The sequence below is a fragment of the Pan paniscus genome, chromosome 2 (assembly GCF_029289425.2).
Source record: "Pan paniscus chromosome 2, NHGRI_mPanPan1-v2.0_pri, whole genome shotgun sequence".
Classification (NCBI taxonomy): Eukaryota; Metazoa; Chordata; class Mammalia; order Primates; family Hominidae; genus Pan; species Pan paniscus.
In genome coordinates this window covers 32,520,216-32,535,578 of record NC_085926.1, presented here as the reverse complement: position 1 = coordinate 32,535,578, position 15,363 = coordinate 32,520,216, and the positions used below count along the sequence as shown (strand labels likewise).

At 39.7% G+C, this 15,363-nt stretch overlaps 1 protein-coding gene across 1 annotated transcript in view; it reads left to right on the top strand.

Moving 5' to 3' along the window:
* DYNC1LI1 (dynein cytoplasmic 1 light intermediate chain 1) overlaps nt 1-15,363 on the top strand; it is a 46,355-nt gene that overhangs the window by 14,117 nt on the left and 16,875 nt on the right. The window contains exons 3-4 of the mRNA XM_003826134.6: nt 12,358-12,474; nt 13,217-13,447. Coding sequence (XP_003826182.2) covers nt 12,358-12,474; nt 13,217-13,447 — 348 coding nt within the window. The remainder of the gene's footprint in view (nt 1-12,357; nt 12,475-13,216; nt 13,448-15,363) is intronic.

Below are 15,363 nucleotides of genomic sequence, written 5' to 3'. Positions count from 1 at the left end.
CTTAAAATATTTGCTGTCTAGTCCTTTACAGAAGAAGTTTTCTAGCACCTGCATGTAGACATGAAAATTAATAGTATTGCTTTTATGAAATTGTTGTTGCTGTTTGAGACAGGGTCTTGCTCTGTTGCCCAGGCTGGAGAGCAGTGGTGCAATCACAGCTCACTACAGCCTCAGCCTCCTGGGCTCAGGTGATCTCCCACCTCAGCCTCCTGAGTAGCTGGGGCTACAGGTGTGTGCCACCATGCCCGCCTAATTTTTGTATTTTTTTGTAGAGATGGGGTTTTGCCATGTTGCTCAGGCTGTAATGAAATGATTTGTTTTTTTAAATATGCCCTCTTTAAGAAAACTTAGTATATAAACATGCAAATTTAGATAAAATATTCAGAAAATAATTTTAGCATCATCACCTAAAGGGTTCTTTATGGAAGGGCTTTCATCCAGTCTGTTTGAAAAGGAACTCTCTACTTGCCTAATTGTATGTTTACAGATCGTTAACTATTTGGCTGCCAGTCTTAAAGCTGATGTGTCTGTTTCACTGCCAGCTGAAGGCCAAGGAACTGAAGATAGGTAGCTGGATTATTTCAAGTATCGTTTGAAACCCCTTTTCTGTACTTGCCACTTTAAAGGTATATTAATTGTGTAGAATAAAGTAAATTATTTTATTTTACTGGAACTATTAGGTGTGTTATGTTTTCCAAACAATAACTTATAATTTAGTGACTTAATTTTTAAAATTGTTTGCCATTAAGCATTATTTTTATTTTTACTTCTATTTATTTATTTTTTTATTTTATTTTTATTTATTTACTTTTTTTGAGACGGAGTCTTGCTCTCGTTGCCCAGGCTGGAGTGCAGTGGTGTGATCTCGACTCACTGCAGCCTCCGCCTCCTAGATTCAAGTGTTTCTTCTGCCTCAGCCTCCCGAGTAGCTGGGATTACAAAGTGCCCGCCACCATGCCTGCCTAATTTTTTTTTTGTATTTTTAGTAGAGATAGGGTTTCGCCATGTTGGCCAGGCTGGTCTCAAACTCCTGACCTCAGGTGATCCACCCACCTCAGCCTCCCAGAGTGTTGGGATTACAGGCCTAAGCCACTGTGCCCAGCAAACCATGATTTTTAAACGTATCAGTGTCAAAGGACAGGCATCCTAAACTTTAACATTTTTTATCCTTCTAATTGTATAGGTGAATAAAGAGAAGAGGGTTCATGATGGAGTTTTTAGTATCTTCAAACACTGTCCAGCTTGGTTGTGGCAAGGCAACTAAGGACCAACCCTTGGTCCAATGGCTAGAAAAAGTTTTCCTAAGTTTAGTGAAGGAGGAATGTATTATGAGCTTACACTATTAATTGATCTGTTATTGATGAGAGGTGGACATTTGAGTTTTATATATATGAGTAATGAAGGATTTTAATAGATTGTGGTAAATGGCCAGGACAAGCAGTTACAGATGAAGTATATTATGAAAATAGAGATTGTGGTTGGAATCAAGAAATAGCGAAGTTTGGGCCAGATGTCCTGGCTCATGACTGTTATCATAACATTTTAGGAGACTGAAGTGGGAGGATTGCTTGAGTTCAAGACCAGCCTGGTTAACATAGGGAGACCCCATCTCTACAAAAAATTAAAAAATTAGCCAGGCATGGTGGCACACCCCTGTAGTCCCGACTACTTAAGCTGAGGTGGGGGGATTGCTTGAGCCCAGGAGGTTGAGGCTGCAGTGAGCCATAATTGTGCACTGTACCCCAGCTTGGGTGACAGAATGAGACCTTGTCTCAAAACAAAACAGAGAAACAAGAAGGAAACCCACAAAGCAACAAAAAGAATATGAAGGTTGGTGAAAGATCTGTACATAGGACATGGTTTCTCTATTTGGTAAGCAAGCAGTCTCCTTAAAAGCAAAGACTTTATGTCTTGCTGACTGTTAGGAGAACCTGCCTGAAGAGTATTCGTTGAATGCGGGGGACATACCTGACACACTTATAGACTGCTGGAAGAAACACACGTCTAAGATGACCCTCTGCAGTACAGTGTGCTATTCAGTCTGCAGTGTGCTATTGAGAGCACAAAGAGGGCACTTAACCAAACATGTGGAGTCAAAGAAAGCTTCCTAGAGACCAGAAGAAGATAGCGTTCTCCCAGGTGAGGGGAAGGGAAGAGTGTTCCAGAGAGAAGTGATGGCATATGTGAAGGTGTAGAGTTGGGAGAGAACGAGGCCTCTGACTAGAAGTTCCTGAAAGAAATTGTGTGTCTAGAGCCTAGTATGTTGGTGGGGGACATGGTGAGAGATGGGCAGGAAAGGTAAGGGAGCTTTTGTAAGAATGTTGACCTTTACATTTTGCCCTTTACCTGTAAGAACAGCAGGAAGACCCTGACGGGTTTTTTTCTCACATCTTACGAAAATTCCAAACATACAGAAAAGTTGAAGGGATTTTACAGTTAATACGCATATATCTCAACCTAGATTCTACCATTAACATTTAATTACATTTGCTTTATCACATGTGTCCTGCTCTCTTACCCATTTTTAAAAAATGCATTTCAGTGTAAGTTGCAGATATCAGTACACTTTTCCTCTAAATACTTAAGCAAGTGTATCATTAACTAGAATGCCCTGATGAAGGGTCTTAAGAGAGAGAGTAGCATAATGAGATCGGTTCAGGAAGATCACTCAGCTGCAGGATGGGAATGGATTGGGGGGTGGTATATACTTAGTGAATGCTCACTTATAAGTGGTGTGTTAATAGAGTGAGGAGAAGAGAACTGGGAGGAGGCCAAATGTTAAGTTTTGTGCCTAAAGACATGAAAAGAGAAAAACAGTTTAACAAACAATATGATTGGAAGATGTGTATAACCCTAGAACAAGACTGCATCTTTGCAGATACCTCAGATCAGATTCCTGGAAAATAGGAGATAAAAAGTGGGATTTTGTTTACAGAACCTTTGTTTTCATTAGCTTTTCAGACCTTTTATGAAACAGATCTGTTTTCAGATGTTGCATTTGCCATCAAGACACATCATGTCAGACTGCATTTAGGTGTAAAGAAAGTGAAAGCTGCATAATCCCCTGAGGGGTCTTAAGAGGATTTTGAATTGAAGCTTAAGATGTATGAAAAGAAGAAATGGGCTTAAAATGTTTATAAAATATGAATGTTCAATTTTCAATTACCAGGGTCTGATGAGGTGGCTCATGCCATAATTGCAGCACTTTGGGAGGCTGAGGCGGGCAGATCACTTGAGGCCAGGAGTTCGAGACTAGCCTGGGCAACATGGTGAAACCCCATCTCTACTAAAACACAAAAACTAGCCGGGCATGGTGGCATGCGCCTGTAGTCCCAGCTACTCGAGAGTCTGAGGCAGGAGAATCGCTTTAACCCGGGATGCGGAGGTTGCAGTGAGCCAAGATTGCGCCATTGCACTCCATCCTGGGTGACAAAGTGAGAGTCTGTCTCAAAAAAAAAAAAAAAAATTCAAAAATTTAAATTACCAGATGTTATTAAAGTTGATAAATGAGAGAGGAGGAAGAGTGGTTGATAGAAATTTTGCTCCCAGAAAGATTTTGTTTCAATAAATAAAATGCTTCCTGAAACATTTTAAGAACCTTCTTCCTGCCAAAGCACTGTGTGAGGTGGTCAGAATATTCTTGGGAATAAGTTTTTGTTTTTTCCTTATTCTGTTTACTTTAAGAGCTAAAGGGAGTTGTACCCTTGCAGAGGTTGACTTGGATTCTCTTGGGAGGCATGGATTATTCTATGCTACCACCAATCTTTGTGACTGTAGCCTTGGCCTCAGTTTCCCCATTTGTAAGAAGAGGGGATTTATTACAGTTCCTTGTAGCCCCAAAATGCTGTGTTTATGAAATGTTATTTATTCTCAGTGTGACCATTTCTAACTTGTTACAAGAAGTGAGAAATTTTGAAATCACAGGGTGGGGAAATAATCTGAAACTACTATGTTTAACATACTACATTTATTTGACCATATGCTCTTTCCTTTTTCAAATTTTATGTTGTAAAGTTTACTTAAAACACATCTACAAAGTACTGAATGTTAAGAGGAATAGCTGTCATCATTTAAAATTCTAGCAGAGAAAAAATTACCAGCATAGTAAAACAAATTTCTGGTACTTCAAGTTAGATTCACAAGACTAGGAACATATCCACCTGTCACTCAGAGGAAGTCCACAAAGAAGAGTGCATTCATTTTCTTTCTCTTCTGAAAATAGTAGAGATTCTTGGAAGTGGAGATAACTTTTTTCTTCAGAGAGTCATAATACAAAAAATAATAAACAGTCTTTTTGTTGTTGTTGTTGTTACATAGATTAGAGGTTTCTGTGTTGCCCAGGCTGGCCTCAAATGCCTAGCCTCGCCTCCTTGTGCACCAGGACAGCAGCCCTGAGCCACCATGGCTCTCAAACAGTCTTGCTTTAATGGTCTCTAAAGACACCAGCACTGTTGAGTATTAGGAATAATGTGCCTTGGCATTAAATTCCTATGAATCCAGACCTGGCTCTGGCATTTCCTACCTGTGTGAACTTGGATAAGGTACTTAACTGAGCCTCAGCATCCTACCTGCCAAATGGGAGATAATCACGCCCCTCAGAGTTGTTGTGTTAGTTACAGTTGGCAGGATACTCTTGCAGGTAGGCACTCTGTAAGTGTTCACTGCTGTATGCTGCTTGCTGCTTCTGTAGAGAGGGAAGTGGGAACCACTAGTGGCTCCATTTGACTAAGGTATGGGCGAAGGGACATAATTCTAGTCTTTAATATTTATTGTATGGAAACATGTTGACTTCATCCTTTTTGTGTCCTAGTTTTTTAGGCCTTTGCATTTCAAACTCATTAATATACAATATAGTTTTAAAATACTCTCAAAGTAGGTAAGGGGACGAAATTTGTATCCTGCATTTAGGGATTTGTGAAACTTGGATCAGTTTTTGGCTGCAACTGAATTGATAGCACTTTTTTATGGTTTGGTTTGGGTTTTTTGTTTTTGTTTTTGGGATAGTGTCTCACTCTGCTTCCCGGGCTGGAGTGCAGTGGCATGATCACAGCTTACTGCAGCCTTGATTCTCCCATGCCTGAGCTGTCCTCCCACCTCAGCCTCCTGAGTAGCTGGGACCACAGGTGTGCACCACCACACCTGGCCAATTTTTCTATTTTTTTGTAGATAGAGGATCTCCCTATCTTGACCAGACTGGCCTTCAACTCCTGGGTTCAAGTGATCCTCTTGCCTTGGCCTTCCAAAATGCTGAGGTCCATGCCCCGCCGATAGCTTTTTGTTGTTTGAGACAAGATGTGTCAGTGGCTGCTCTGTAGGAGGCTTAGAAGTATACATTTTAGGCCGGGTGTGGTGGCTCACGCCTGTAATCCCAGCACTTTGGGAGGCCGAGGCAGGCAGATCACGAGGTCAAGAGATCCTGGCCAACATGGTGAAACCCCTTCTCTACTAAAAATAAAAAAATTAGCTGGGCGTGGTGGCGTGTGCCTGTAGTCCCAGCTACTCGGGAGGCTGAGGCAGGAGAATTACTTGAACCTGGGAGGTGGAGGTTGCAGTGAGCCAAGATCGCACCCCTGCACTCCAGCCTGGCTAAAGAGGGAGACTCCGTCTCAACAACAACAACAGCAGCAAAAGTATACATTTTGCTGTGAAAGGAGCAGACATAATAGGCACGTTTGTCACATGTGCTTTTTAGGTACTAGGGATGCAGCAGTGAACAAAATAGAAATGCCTATTTTTCTGGAGCTTGCTTTTGAGTTTGGAGGAGACTAAGTAAAATACATAGTATCTTAGTATGTTCAGTGGAAAAAAAAAATAAAGAATGTTGGGAGGTTGTAATTCTAAATGAGATGGGGGAAGAAAAGGTGGGGGTCTCAGTGACTCATGCTTGTAATCCCAGTGCTTGGGAGGCTAAGCGGAAGGAATGCTTGAGGCCAGGAGTTCGAGACCATCCTGGACAACATAGGAAGACCCTGTTTTAAAAATGAGTGAATGAATGAAGAAAGATAACAGAGTGAGACCTGTCTTTAAAATGAATGAATGAATGAATAGTAAATACTTGTTTGTAAGAAGGAATGAATGAATGAGGTGGTCAGGGAGGCCTACCTGAGGAGGTAATATTTAAGGGAAGGCAAAAAGGAGATTAGGCAACATGCAGATATCTGAAGGAACTTTGTTCTAGGTAGAGGGAATAGTGGATATAAAGGCCTTGAGGTTGGAATCTTATATTAATTATGTAAGTCAGTGTTTTGGGGGAAGTGGCAAGATGATGATAATGCTTTGTGCATATTGAAATGTGAGGTATTCATGGGACATCCAGTAGTAATGACTAGTAAGTAGTTTGGGAGAAGCTGAGCCTTGAAGGAAGTCTATGGGTCACCAGATTTTAGGTGGAATTGAAGTCGTGGATTTGCAGTCTCTGGGAATTACATATAGAGTGAGAAGAGCAGAGGACTGAGGAAGGAACCCTAGGTAACAAATGTTGGGTAGGGATAGAAGAGCAGTCTGCAAAAAAGACTTAGGACCAAACACTTCAGAGGCAGCTGGTAAAGAGGATGGTGTTTCTGAAGTTATAGCCAGGCAGTCTTCTCTGACTTCTCTGTCTGCCTCTTCTCTCTGCCAACTCCCAACCAAATCAGCCTTTGAGTATAGTTGTCTCTGCCTCCATACTTTAGTTCAGAACTACCTCATTTTTTGCTAGGACTCCATTAATAGTCTATTGTCTTGTCTCTTTACTCCTAAACTTACTCTTGTCAGTCATTCTTCCACACTTTTCCATAGCACTCTTTCTAAAGTACCTAAACTGTGCCAGTGGTTCCTCATCTTCAGAATAGTCTGACCTTCTCAGCTTGGCATAAGATGCCTTTCATGATCTGGCCTCCACTGTTTGTTTTCACCTTTTGCTTCCTTTCCCCTTCACATCCTAAATTGCATGCATTCAAATTATTTGTCCTTCCTAGAAGGACGCTTCTTTGCTTCTGGGTCTCTGTATGTGCTTTTTTCATGTGTTCTTACTTCCTGGAATGACAGACTCTCCATGGTTCATTAACTGTACAAGATTTGACTAAAGTGTTACCTTTTCTGCAAAGACTTCTGACTTCCAAGTAAAACCAGGCTCTTCCCTCTGGGCTGACTTCCTGATTTGTTGCATATCTCTGGTGTAGTTGTAATGACAATATCTTGAAACTGTTTCGTATTTGTTATCCCCTTCCAATTTATGAGCTCTTAGAGGACAACAATTTTGATATAAGGATCTTCATATTCTTAGTGTTTGGCTTAGTTTAATAAATGTTTAATGCAGTGGTTTTCTTTTTTTTTTTTTTAATTTGCTGTTAAAATTTTTTTTACAAATTTAAAAACTATAAATAGAGATGGGATCTCACTTGATCACCCAGGCTCTTGAACTCCTGGGCTCAAGTGATCCTCCTGCCTCGGCTCCCAAAGTTCTGGGTTTGCAGGCATGAGCCACCACATCCAGCCATGGAGTGGTTTTCAATGTGGCTTCTGTACCAGCAGTATCAGCATCTCTGGAAACTTGTTAGAAATGCAGATTCTTAGGCCCCACTCAATATTTACTGGATTAGAAACTAAGGGGGTGGGTCCCAGTAATCTGTGTTTTAACAAACTTCTCAGGTGATTCTGATACCTTATAACAAATCCTGCAGGTGATTCTGATAGTTCTAATAGTTAGAAAATTATTAATTCGTCCAGTGAAACGAATGATTGACAACATTCACAGAGAGGAATAAACTCTGATGTTATAAGTGGAGGAGAACCCTGTTCAGTCTTTAGAAAAAGGAAACAACCATGCTGTAGTGATGGCTGCAAGAAATTAAAATAGTGAGCCTATATAGTTAGATTGACAGTTTTGTTTGTTTGTTTGTTTGTTTGTTTTGAGACGGAGTTTCGCTCTTGCTGCCTAGGCTGGAGTGCAATGGCGCAATCTCAGCTCACTGCAACTTCCGCCTCCCGGGTTCAAGCAATTCTCCTGCCTCAGCCTCCCGAGTAACTGGGATTATAGTCATGCACCACCACACCTGGCTAATTTTGTATTTTTAGTAGAGACGGGGTTTCTCCGCGTTGGTCAGGCTGGCCTCTAACTCCCGACTTAAGGTGATCCACCCGCCTTGGCCTCCCAAAGTGCTGTGATTACAGGCGTGAGCCACTGTGCCCGGCCAATAGTATTTTTGATGTCATGAATTCAGGCTCAAAATCTGTTCTGAATCTACTAACTTAAACCTTTAGAGATTAGTTAAACTAAAAGGAAGACACAAGCTTGTTATTGAAAAAATTACTCATAATATCGCCATCAGAGATAACCAAATTATCAATGATTATTTCTAGATAATATGATTTCTATTCTTTTGCTTATGCATGAGATTTTCTGCAGCTACGTATTTTTTATTTGGAAGCCTTTATATTTAAGTAAGTTGAAATATTAATATTTTAAGAAATAAGTTGAAATAAACTCATCTGAAGTTTTTACCCTTATGAAGGTGTCTTTTCACTTTTTTAAAACTGACAAAAATTGTGTATATTGTGTACAATATGTTTTGAAATGTGTGTACATTGTGGGATGGCTCAATCAAGGTAGTGTCTTTTCATTTTCTAACATTTAAAATGGGAATTAAAGAAATAAGATAAATCCTGGGTCATATTATATGTAGTTTTACTTAACTAATTACTGCTTATTTTTATGGATCTGTGTATGCTTTACAAAATACTTATTGAACATTGTGTTGTTCAGTAAGCTTCTGTTATAAGGCTGGGCACTAGGTTTTTACTTACAGTGCAAAACATTGTTTTTGTGGGATAATCCAAATCAAGTTGATATCATTGTAACTTAGAGGATTTCTTTCAGGAAAGTAGGCTGTCATAAGAGTAAAAACCTTAAGAAATCTTGATTCTTTTCCTAGTTCTAGAACAGATTCAGGCTCCTTTTAAAGGAAGATATTCATAGATCTCTTCACATGGTGACTTAAATTATTTTTATTATATAAAGTCTAATGCTTGTGTCTGCTGAGGCAACTAGATATACTTATTTTTTTTGGCTTATAGTTCCCAAATAACTCCAAACCCCAAAATTATAAATTAAATGTACTTATAAATTAAATGCCATAGAAACTATACTGATTTATAAGTACTTATAAATTAAATGCCATAGAAACTATAGAACTTGGTAAAATTCAAATTAGGAACATCAATATAACAACTGATGTTTTGCTGAAATTAAATGCCAGTGTTGGGTTTAGTAATAGAAAGAAATATTTTTATATTTTATTTTTTACTGGTTATTTCCATTTTAAGCATTTTAAACATGATCATTATGGGAATCATTGTCATCATAGATATTACTGTTTTTAAACCTAATGTCTTTTTTTGATGGGCCAGTTTAATGGTACATTGTAAAAATAGTACTGAAAAATACAAATTTAATGTCAAATTCTTTTTTTAAATTAGGTAAAATTGTATATATTTACAGTACATGAAGTTTTAGAATATATATATGCATTATGGAATGGCTAAATCAAGCTAATTAACATATGTATTACCTCACATAGTTGTCATTGTTGTGAGAACACTTAAATCTAATCTCTTGGCATTTTTCAGTACAGCATATTGTTAATAACTATAGTCACCAAGTTGTACAATAGGTCTCTTGAAGGTATTCCTCCTGTCTAACTGAAATTCTGTAACCTTTGACCAACATCTCTCTCCCCAGCTCCCTTCCCTACCATGGCCCCAGTCCCCCGGTAACTACTGTTGTGTTCTCAACTTCTGTAAGATCAACTTTTTAAGGTTGCATGTATGAGTGAGATCATGGAGCGTTTGCTTTTCGGTGCCTGGCTTGTTTTATTTAACACAGCAGTCCCCAGTCTTTTTGGGCACCAGAAACCAACTTCATGGAAGACAGTTTTTCCATGGACTGGGTGGGGACGTTTCAGGATGAAACTCTTTCACCTCAGATCATCAGGCATTAGTTAGATTCTCCTAAGGAGCATGCAGCCTTGATCCCCAGGCGTGCGCAGTTCACATTAGGGTTTGGGCTCCTATGAGAATCTAATGCCCGGCACTGCTGATCTGACGGGAGGTGGAGCTCAGCGGTAATGCTGTCGCCTCACCTCCTGCTGTGTGGCCTCGTTCCTGACAGGCCATAGACTGGTACCGGTCCACAGCCCGGTGGGTTGGGGACCCCTGATTTAACATAATGGTGAACCTTCCAGGTTCATTCATATTGTTGCATATGATGGAAATTCCTTCCTTCTTTGAGGCTAAATAGTATTGCATTGCGAGTATGTGTGTGTATAATATATATGTGTGTGTATGTGTATACATGTAACATATACACACACATATGTTATACATACACATACCCACAATGCAATACTATTATGTACATATGTACATATACACACATACACGTACCAGATTTTCCTTATCTATTCATTTGTTGATGGAGTTGATGGACAATTAGGTTGATACCATATCTTGGCTATTGTGAATAATGCCGCAATGAACATGGGAGTACAGATATCTCTTTAACGTATTTACTTCCTTTGGATTTCTTACTGTCACCTTTTTTATTACCTATTTAAGGTTACACTTATTGCTGTGAAGTATTAGAAAATGTTTCATAAAAAGAACCAGTCTGCCTGGTGCAGTTGAATATGGAATTGACTGCTCTGGGATACTTTGAATTTGGCGTGCCTGTGTGTTGACTTTCTTTTCTGTTCTGTCTGCATCACTTGGCTTCACCTTGGCCCCAGTAGGATTATAAACACCATTGCAGAGGTGGGCACTGCAATCTTGTGGCAGCATTCAGATATAAAGACTTAAGACATATTTTTTTTTTAGCTTAACATGGAAATGAAGACAATTTTTAAATTCTTAGAGAACTCATAGATCTTCAGGAATAAGTCCTTAGATTCAAGCAACTCCAGTTTTATATCTATAAATACTATTACTATGATTCTAGTAAGTCCATGAACAGTAACATGTAAGTAGCATTTAAATACTCACAATATTAAAAAGCCCTCACCAAAACATTGAACAGCTAGCCTAGTTTTGTTTTGTTTTGTTTTGAGACAGAGCCTCACTCTGTTGCCCAGGCTGGAGTGCAGTGGCGCGATCTTGGCTCACTGCAACCTCTACCTCCCGGATTCAAGCAGTTCTCCTGCCTCAGCCTCCCGAGTAGCTGGGATTACAGATGTGCGCCACTGTGCCTGGCTAATTTTTTGTATTTTTAGTAGAGATGGGGTTTCACCATGCTGGCCAGGCTGGTCTGAACTCCTGACCTCGGGATCCACCTGCCTTGGCCTCTCAAAGTGCTAGGATTACAGGCGTGAGCCACCGCGCCTGGCCTAGTTAGCCTAGTTTTAAACCTTTTTAAAAAATACTTGTGTCAAATTTAAATCACGTGATTTTCTGTCATTAATACTTTTAAGTCTATTTTTAATTTTTGTCTGTTGTACATCCCCCCTACACTTTTTCTTGCCCAACTTGTTATCCCCATTTTCTCACCATCTCTCCTGCTACGTATTTATTATGGCTTCATGGTTCTGCTAAAGGTCACAGTTCCCTGTCCTGATGTACAGGGAACTGATTGATGTGCCATCCTTCCCCCTTGATTGGCCCTTAGGTGGACATAAAACTCAAACTGGGCCAATTAAGAGTCTTTACCTGAGGTTCTTCAGATTGAAAGCTAAGAGTAAGAGTCTTTTATTCCTTGTAGATTAAACTGGGATGACATGAGAGTGGAAATTCCTGAAACCTAAGGTGTTTCACTTTACCTTCTCATCTCCTGAAAATTATCCATAGAGGAAGTCATTTGCAATAGGATAGGACAAGATTTAACAAGACTGGGAGAGAGAATCCTGGTCATGATGGAGTCTGCATCTTTTTTATCTTTTTTTTTTCTTCAGACAGAGTCTTGCTTTGTTACCCAGCCTGGAGTACAGTGGCACAATCTTGGCTCACTGCAACCTCCGCCTCCCAGGTCCAAGAGATTCTTCTGCCTCAGCCTCCTGAGCAGCTGGGATTACAGGCATGCACCACCACGCCTGACTAATTTTTCTACTTTTAGTAGAGACGGGGTTTCACCATGTTGGCCAGGCTGGTCTCAAACTCCTGACCTCAAGTGATCTGCCTGCCTCGGCCTCCCAAAGTGCTGGGATTACAGGTGTGAGCCACCATGCCCAGCCAAGTCTGCATCTTTGATACTGTAGCTGCTCCATTATATTTCATCAAATTGCCTTTTTGGTTGAAGCTAGTTCCAGTTGGGTTTTTCACTTGGTACTAGAAAGCATCCTTAAATAATCGGTGTTATAATTTATAAGATTTATCCTTTTTTTACATATCTAGGTGAAGATGGAGCTGGAAAAACAAGCTTAATAAGAAAAATTCAGGGAATAGAGGAGTATAAGAAAGGAAGAGGATTGGAATATTTGTACTTAAATGTGCATGATGAAGACAGGGATGGTGAGTGTCATTTGTAACATAAATTTCTGAAGTCTATTTTGAGGTGCACTGCCATTCACATTAGTCTTTGATTTTTTTTAGTGTGTAATTTTTTACTAGAAGTTCTGTGATGTCATGCTGGTCAAGAAATAGCTATGTTTAGCCATACTTTTATTAATTTGGGATTGGGATTCATATATGATACTTTTAAGCATCTTAAGGTATCCTGGTGTGCAGATACTTCTTTCCTGCCATACTTGAAGAATCTCAGTTTTTCAGTTCATCTTCCCTCAGATAGTGATTGTTTTGTTGACTCCCATTTCACTTTCTAATTTTCTGATAAAAATATTATCTACTCAGCTTTTTTATCTATCAGCAATTTTTTCTTCTGTAGATCACTTGCCTTCTCATTTTTGTATATGATATCTTGAGTATGCATATCTCTATCTGCTGATGGTAAAAACATAAACAAGTTATGCATCCTCTGGTTTTGGATTAAGAAATATGAAGTAGAGGATGCTACAGTTAAGTCATTTTAGGCCTTTAGATAAATTAGCAGATGGCCTAAACAGTTGAACTTTACTGGCAGTTAAGTCATTTTCGGCCTTTAAATAAATTGGTAGATGGCCTAAATTGTTGAACTTTGTCAAAGCCAATAGCACATCTCCTGTGGAGATGCACTAAAATACCAAGTGGTACTGTTAGTTGGATGATGAAATGACTTAATCTTGTTGCCTTGGTTACTTTGTTTTGTCTGTTATAGATCAAACAAGATGTAATGTTTGGATCTTAGATGGAGACCTATATCACAAAGGCCTCCTTAAATTTTCACTGGATGCCGTATCTCTGAAGGATACTCTAGTTATGCTGGTTGTTGACATGTCAAAGCCTTGGACTGCTTTGGATTCTTTACAGAAATGGGCAAGTGTTGTTAGAGAACATGTTGACAAACTGAAAATCCCTCCTGAAGAAATGAAACAAATGGAACAAAAGTGTAAGTAGTCTAGAAACAGTAATGTAGGTTTCAAATACAAAATGTCTTGGCTGACTTTAATCATTAGGAATTTTTGACTATAAAAAAGGTTTAATGAAGTAAGCATATTGTAAGTACTTTTTTTTTTTTTTTTTTGGAGACAAGAGTCTTGTTCTGTCACCCAGGCTGGAGTGCAGTGGCGCAATCTTGGCTCACTGCAACCTCTGCCTCCTGGGTTCAAGTAGCTGGTATTACGGGCGCCTGCCACCATGCCCTGGTAATTTTTGTATTTTTAGTAGAGACGGGGTTTCACCATATTGGCCAGGCTGGTCTCGCACTCCTGACCTCATGATCCACCCCACTCAGCCTCCCAGAGTGCTGGGATTACAGACGTGAGCCACCGGCCCAGCCTGTAACTACTGTTTTTAAAATTCTCTTTAGATGATGTGCTAGGTTTTAATATAGTTTCAAATTAGAAACATAAGACACAATGGTAAACTGTTTAGTAGAGATGCCTTTTCTCCTTGCCAAAAAGCTGTGTGTGTTCATTTTGGAAAGTAGCTTTGCAGGGTGAAAAGATTGAATCTTTCTTCAGCTGCTCATTTTCAGCAGTTTCATTTTTTAATTCGTAATCTTACTGACCTTGTCAAAATGAAATGTGCCTAGAAAGATGTTGACAGTATACATACAAAGATATTAAAATGGTTTTATGATTTATAAAGTACATATTTTGTACATGCCTATGTGAATTGGAGATTTTTATGGGAATTATGAAAATTGTATGAGTCATTTCTAACAGGTTGTAAGCCAGCAACATTTTTTATTTTTTTTATATTTATTTTTGAGTCAAGGTCCCACACTGTTGCCCAGGCTGAAGTACAGTGGCACAATCTTGGCTCACTGCAACCTCTGCCTCCCCCAGCTCAAGCCATCCTCCCATCTCAGCCTCCTGAGTAGTACAGGCACGTACCACCATGCCTGGCTAATTTTTTTTATTTTTTGTAGACATAGGGTTTTGCCATGTTGCCCAGGCTGGTCTTGAACTCCTGAGCTCAAGCGATCCACCTTGCTCAGACTCCCAAAGTGCTGGGATTACAGGCATGAGCCACCACGTCCGGCTGCCTGTAACATTTTTTAATGTCACTCAGAGTTCTTCATTTGCCAATATTGTGCTTTGCATAAGAAAATACATAGGTGGGCCAGGCGTGGTGGCTCACGCCTGTAATCCCAGCGCCTTGGGAGGCTGAAGCAGGTGGATCACGAGGTTAGGAGTTCAAGACCAGCCTGGCCAAGATGGTGAAACCCTGTCCCTACTAAAAATACAAAAAAAAAAAAAAAACATTAGCCCAGCATGGTGGCGGGTGCCTGTAATCCCAGCTACTTGGGAGGCCGAGGCAGGGAATTGCTTGAACCCAGGAGGCGGAGATTGCAGTGAGCTGAGATTGCAGTGAGCTGAGATTGCGCCACTGCACTCCAGCCTGGGCGACAGAGCAAGACTCCGTCTCAACAAAAAAAAAAAAAAAAAGAAAGGAAATACATAGATGAACTCCTTTGTTATTATTCACTGACAGTAACTTTTAAAGAAAAATTGACAGCTTGCTGGAATTTATGTGTAAGAAAACAGTAAAAACTTAAAATGTATGTAGTAAATCATTGAAAGAGATGTCTAAATGCTTTTAATTTTTTTTTTTCTGTTTACTATTGCCTGTGGAGTTTTTGTTGTTATTGTTCTTCCCTAAGTCTAGATTTATCCTAGAGTAGTAGTTGTTGAACTGTGGTTCCCTGGACCAGCAGCACCAGTATCAGTATAGCTGGGAACATATCAAAAGTACACATTTTTCACTCCCCATCCTGGACCACTGAATTAGAAACTCTTGAGGGTGGAAACAGTAATCTGTGATGTAACAAGCCTTTGAAGTGATTCTGGTGCATGATAA